At 40.8% G+C, this 6,769-nt stretch overlaps 1 protein-coding gene across 4 annotated transcripts in view; it reads left to right on the top strand.

Moving 5' to 3' along the window:
* LOC111864096 (zinc finger protein 239-like) overlaps positions 1-4,323 on the top strand; it is a 30,490-nt gene extending 26,167 nt beyond the window's left edge. For 3 of the 4 annotated variants that reach the window (XM_023851115.2, XM_023851113.2, XM_023851112.2), the window contains one exon: positions 347-3,756. In XM_023851115.2, the coding sequence (XP_023706883.1) occupies positions 347-1,027 (681 nt within the window). In that variant the 3' untranslated portion in view covers positions 1,028-3,756. Of the gene's footprint in view, positions 1-346; positions 3,757-4,010 lie in introns of those variants that run through there. The other variant, XM_023851118.2, reaches the window with a different exon arrangement.
* Positions 4,324-6,769: the final 2,446 nt, after the last annotated feature.

Below are 6,769 nucleotides of genomic sequence, written 5' to 3'. Positions count from 1 at the left end.
TCTTCTCTTCGTTATAAAAAGATGTGGCTTAACGTTCCTCTGGAATGTAATTGTGTATTGAAAACATCATTGACCTTATTTAGACCTTTCTTACAAATACATTCTTCGTTATAAAAAGATGTGGCTTAACGTTCCTCTGGAATGTAATTGTGTATTGAAAACATCATTGACCTTATTTAGACCTTTCTTACAAATACATTCTTCGTTATAAAAAGATGTGGCTTAACGTTCCTCTGGAATGTAATTGTGTATTGAAAACATCATTGACCTTATTTAGACCTTTCTTACAAATACATTCTTCGTTATAAAAAGATGTGGCTTAACGTTCCTCTGTTTTTCTTGCCAGAGTACTCTGAATGAACATCAGTCTGCAAGTGGTGAACAGCGTCCGTATTCCTGTGATGTGTGTTATAAATCGTTCATTAATCTCAGTAAACTGACCAGGCACCAACGCATACATAGTGGGGAGCGGCCATTTTCCTGTGATGAATGTAATAAATCGTTTGGTGAACAGGGCACTCTGAAAGTTCATCAGCGAATACACAGAGGAGAGCGTCCATACTGTTGTAGTGTGTGTAATAAGTCATTCAGGCAGCGGAGCCATTTGAAGGAACATCAACGCGTACATAGTGAGCAGGGTAGTCTGAAGATTTGTCAAGGTGCACATAGTGGGGAAAGTGTTTATTATTGTGGCGAATGTAGTAAGTCATTTTGTGAACATAGTAAACTGAAGAAACATCAACGTATACATAGTGAGAAGCGGCCATATTTCTGTGATGAATGTAATAAATCCTTCAGTAGACATAGTAAATTGAAAATTCATGAACGTACACACACTGGGGAGCGTCCATATTCCTGTGACCTGTGTAATAAATCGTTCAGTGAACGTGGTACCCTGAAGATACATCAACGCATTCATAGTGGAGAGCGCCCATTTCCTTGTGACTTATGTAATAAATCATTCAGGCAATGGAGCCACGTTAAGCAGCATTACCGCACGCACAGTGGGGAGTGTCCTTATTCCTAAGATCTTTGTAATAAATCATTCAGTAAGCAGAGATACTCATATTTGAATTGTTGCCCTGTGCATTTGATTTCTGAGGACGGTGAACGAAGAATACCATTGACTTGAATGTTATCTTTACCAGATTGCATGAGGTCTTATGTGAGAATATGGGATTCTTCTGAGTTCTTATGTTATAGCAGTTGGAATTTATTGTGGAACTTCAGCCTTGGGCGGTGTTGTCTGTAAAATGTTGAAAGTTATGCATTTGACATATTAGTTTTCATCTTTAGACTTAATATCTTGTATGGGTTTCAAGGCCTTATGTAGATCAGGCAGTGGGTGGTGAGTGGTAGATGAATGCATAATTTGATGAAACTGGACCATGGTGCTGCCTCGTGGGTAGCAACCATACATTTGAGGAAAAGAGGTGATACAGTTTTCTCTTTAGAGACCAGGTGCTTGGGAAAATATGTGATGAAAAGTGTTCTCTTAGCCCCATGTGTAGGATAAGAGGCACTGAGATGCATTTTTAGTGGCCATGTGGTTAACCCTTTCCAGTCGTATGTCGATATATAATCGACATTGAGCATGTGCTTCCATGGACAAATGTCGATATATGATCACAAACTTTCTTTCTCGTTTCTCTGATGATAAGTCAGTCATACTTCACTACTTGCCACTGTATACTATACTGCTGCAATCTTGAATGTTTAGGCTGCATTCTCCCTCCATCTGAAAGTCATAATTTGAACGAATGCCATTCATACCCTATCGTGCCCTATGCATATCAGTGTTAGCAACATGGCTTCTCGTTCAGGTACATATGTACCTTCTGGCATGAAAAAACGGAAATATAAAGTTTTGCAATTTTGATGGAAGATAAACAATGGACGCTAATTGGAAATATAATCCCATATGTGTTGAGGATGAAGAATCGATTAGTGATATGTTAAATGAAGAACCCGTTATAGACGCTGATGATCAGATGGATTTGGAAAATGTACAAGAAACTGCGAGTGAAGAATCCAGCGATGAAATGTCGGAAAGTGAGAGTGAGAATGAAAGAAGTGTTGTCGCGTGTTGATTGGTGGGAAGACGTGATGGGAAAGAAGAAACCCAAGGCATACATATTTACTAAAACTGCAGGGGCACAATTTAACCTTCTGCCAGATGCAGAACCCATGAATTATTTTAGTTTATTTTTCAATTATGAGCTTTTGAATAACATTGTTATAGAGACAAACAGCTATGCGAGACACAAAATTTTGGGACTTCATTTTAGCCCAAGGTCCATTTTGAGCAGCTGGTCTGGTGTGTCATTTCCTGTCATTTCCCTTGACAACCCGGCTGCATAAATCTTTCCAAATGTGACAACTGGAAAGGGTTAAGAAAGGCGGTGAAAGAAAAATTTTACTTTCCACAAGGTTAGGCAAGGAGGTGAAAGGCTTTCTATGAGTATGAGGATGGGGAAGTAGGTGATGTAAAAGAAATTTTGCATGTGTGTCTGTGTGCACGAGTGAGATGGAAAATTGATTGAGAAAGAAGCTGCTGGGATGTGTTAGTGACAGAAAGGTTAGGAAAGTAGGTGATGAAGTTCTAATGTCTGCATGAACACCTACCATGCTTATGTCGGGGGAGCTACTGAAGTAACAGACCGTACCCTCATAAGTTCACCTCATTCCCTACGTATCTACCACTCAACCACTTCACCTGTGTAGACCAGTGTTTGAGGGGAAGGGGTTTCTAAAACCTCATCACCTCCATTTCAAATCTCTTTGTCATTAACACATCCAATCACCCACCTCATTTCCTAATTGGTGGCTGTTAAACATCATTTCATCACCTCTTCCAGTCCACATATTTGCTAAAAATTTTTATCACTTCATTTCCTTAATCACATGGCCACTTCCTATTGCATAGAATTCCACTCTTGTGTTTCATCAGGTTGTGGCTTCTTCTCTGTCTCTGTCTCATCACCTATTACCAGTTGTGCACAAGCCCCCCCCCCCAAGACATTAACCCTGAAGTTGACAGTTGCAGTGTTTACTGAAAGAGATAATCGTAAACATTCCATGCAGCTAATTCCAAAAACCAGATGTATATCGGAATGTTTGAAGATCCATCGGTGCACAAAATGAGATATGTGCACACTTTCGTTACGCTGTACTAACACTTCCACTGCCAGATTTAAAATTCGGGACTTATTTCAAATTAAGATGGATAGGTCATATAGCGTTCATGGAGGAGGTAAATGCATTTAAATTTTATTTGGGAGATCTCAAAAGAAGAAACAACTTGTCAGACCAAGATGTAAATGGGAAGTTATTTTGTGCAATAATTCACAGAATGGAAAGTTAGCCATGTGAAGGTAATAACAAGAGAATGGTGGAACTGGAATATCTAGTCAAAACTGCGGTTACAGAGTTTGCACTTCATAGCATGTTCAGTCAGATCACATAATGGGGAATGTTACGCACTAAACCCTCGCTAATCTGGTTACAGTTAATCCAGGGTTTGGAAAATCCGATTCAAAATAATGAAATGGAATATTCTGTTCACAATTAAGTTTTTAGACACATGGCATTTAGGAAGGCAGATGAGTCACTTGTCTGTTCAGACAAACTTGACAGTGTCTTCAAACTTGCATTATTACATTCAAAAACAAGTAAAATTTCTGAGTCTTCTATCGATGAATAAATGTATTGCCTTTTTATAGCTTTAAATAAAGACTACAGTGATATTTTTTTTATTTTCATCACCACAACTGTTCCCTAAAAATTAATTGGGAAATATTAATCTTATAGACAGTTGGCAGGACTCTTTGGACGGATGATCAATCCTATGGCGGGGCCCCTGTCCGCACAGAAAAACAGAAATCAGAAGAAACACAGACATCCATGCCTCAAGTGGAATTCAAACCCATGATCCCAATGTTACGTTTTATGCATTAAAACGCGTGGCTGCTATGATTGGCATTTAGTATTGTAATGGTGGTTGTGTGCAGGGTTGAATGTTGCTGTGAATATATTGAACGAGCAGTCGCGGGCAGCCAGCTTGTTGGTTCGGGCTAGTAGCTGACAGCCTCCAGCCACAAGACTGCCATGGAACAAAATGTTAGTATTAAAATGGATTTGATGGACATAGGATGTGAGGACATGTAGTGGATTTTCCTGGCTCAGGTTAGTACATGGAGGATTTTTAGACGAATTCACGGCGATCGGTGCATCACCGGCCATGAGGCGCATGTGATTTTTGCAGGGTCTTATGAACATGGCAATTAAACTTCGGGTAGATCATTCCATAGCTCAGGCGGTTAGTCGCCGGCTTCCCACCGCAGCGGTCAGGGTTCGATTGCAGGTCAGGTCATGTGGAATTTGTGGTGGATAAAGTGGCAGTATGGCACGTTTTGTCTGGGTGCTTGGTTTCCCCTGTCAGTTGTCATTCTGCCACTGTTCCATAGTCATCTCTCATTGGGCTCACTGATGGCCGACGTACTGAGTTTCACGCAACCTCACGAATAGAAAAAAAATCTTCGAGGTATCATAGAAGATGGTCTAGCTGAAGGACTTGGCTTCTCAAGAAAGATCCTGTTAGTTTAAATGCGCCTTTGAATTATAGGTACTGTTGGAGTGTTTTTATCCCATTTGTTAAAGCAGTTGTCTATGTTGTCGATATGAACGCAAATTGAACTGGGTTGATACAGATTTATTACAGTTTTAGTTGTAACGATGTCTAAGCTTAGCAGTGAGGTACAACAGCTGAGGGGGCCATACACGTACGAGTCCGACTCGGCTCGGGTTCCAATGAGCCAAACTGATCTGTGTGTGGTGAAATTAATCCGAGCCCGGCTCCTCGCGGAGTCAGACTCGTACGTGTATGGACCGCCTAAGAATTGATAATGAAACCAGTTACGACGCAGTTACGCGACCTACAACAGGCTCCCTCTGGTGTACACCACGTGACGTTGCTTCGTCTGCTACAGCGAAATCATATAGTAATATCGTGTGTAGCGGCCTCCGTAGTCTAGAGGTAACGTTCCCACCTCATGACTCGTGGTACGCGGGTTCAAACCCGGCGGAGGTCGTGGAATTTTTAAGGGCGGAAAATTTCAGGGAACAAGTCCTCCGGGAGGGACTTTAAGCCGTGGGTCCCGTGTCGTAGCTTTACGGCACATAAAAGAACCTCATATCTTCAAAGGAGGTCGCTGAGCTGAATTCAAGGACATTTCCTGCCCAACAGTAGTTTCTAACGCCTCTGATAGATGGGGGAAGCATTATAGATACCTCCAAGCCAGTTGAGAACTCGCTGGCTCGGTCGGGACTGATGGCACGCACCAATATCGGTAGGGTATAGAGACTGGTAGAATATCATAGAGGGAAGCACAATGGACCAATACTGGTCTCAGTGCATGGGGAAACCCATCCTCTCCAATAATTAACTAGCTAACTAATATCGTGTGTACAGTGGCTGATAACTAGGGGCCGGATTTTACTGCAAATGCATATTTCTTACTTGCAACCAAGAAGTATGCTCATTTGGATGTATGTATGAATTACTTTCATAAATTTTAGACATAGTTTGATGGGGCATATAAATGCATATTTTGCCTGTTTTATGAATAAGCATAATATTTTCGAAGATTTCTGTTTATGCTACACATTTTCCTTTTAAAATATTTATCATTATATGTATTTTTTAATTTTATGTTCAAATTTTCAATCGTCATCGTGTGTATGCAATTTTCTTTTTCTGTATTAGGACATGCTGCATATTTCACTTGCAACGTTTCGTCATAAAGTGTAGTCTGGATTCATGTTTCTAGTGCAGTACCCAGGACGGGACTTCCCCGATCCCTTTACTCGTAACTTGCCTTATCCACATATTATCAAAGTGGCTGCGAAGGGATTAGTCGGAAGTGTATTCACATGTAGCTGCTAGACGTAATACTATTCAACCGATAAGGGACTTCATTTCCCTATTTCCGAAGTTTCCATCAGGTTCGCTATGCTTCTTCATTTGGAACTGTGGGGTCATTCATATTAATGATGACCAGTCTGTGGTTAAGAAGGAGGGTGAGGTGGGCAGGGCATGTAGCACGAAGGGGGGAGAAGAGGGATGCATATAGGATATTGGTGGGAAAGCCAGAAAGAAAGAGACAACTGGGAAGACCAAGGCGTATGTGAGTGGACAATATTAAAATGTATCTTAGATATACAGGATGGATTGGGTTGATCTGGCTCAGGATAGGGACCAGTGGAGGGCTCTTGTGAACACCGTGATGAGCCTTCGGGTTCCACAAAATGCTGGAAATTCTTGAGTAGCTGCAGATTTGGCTTCTCAAGAAGGGCTCTGCTCCATAAGTAAGTTAGTAAGTCTGGTTAAGTTTGTTTAGCCTTTTGTAGTCATGCGGAAAGTGGAAAGCCAGAAAACTAAAGTACAGCTGCATCAGCGGGAGTTCGAAGGAGAGATGATTGCAGCGGATAACTAAATCCTTTATTGCCGAGCGTGTGAAAAACGCTTTCAAGTGCTTCAGCATTTGAAAAATTATGCACACGAAAAGAATATTAAAATTAAATTCATTGTCCCAAATGTGCTCTGTCTGTAATTGGCCTTGTAGCTGTTGACTCGGCATGTAAATAACAAAGACTTAAAAATAATTATTATTATTTTGTATTTTGCTCTTTAATTATTTTTGTGTATTTCTATGTACTCGTGCTAACTTTGTAATTGACCACTGCGCTGTTAAGTTTGCACGTAAATAAA

The sequence above is a fragment of the Cryptotermes secundus genome, unplaced genomic scaffold, assembly GCF_002891405.2.
Source record: "Cryptotermes secundus unplaced genomic scaffold, Csec_1.0 scaffold708, whole genome shotgun sequence".
Taxonomy (NCBI): domain Eukaryota; kingdom Metazoa; phylum Arthropoda; class Insecta; order Blattodea; family Kalotermitidae; genus Cryptotermes; species Cryptotermes secundus.
The sequence above is the reverse complement of the archived record's forward strand: the minus strand, read 5'-3'. Positions and strand labels throughout refer to the sequence as shown.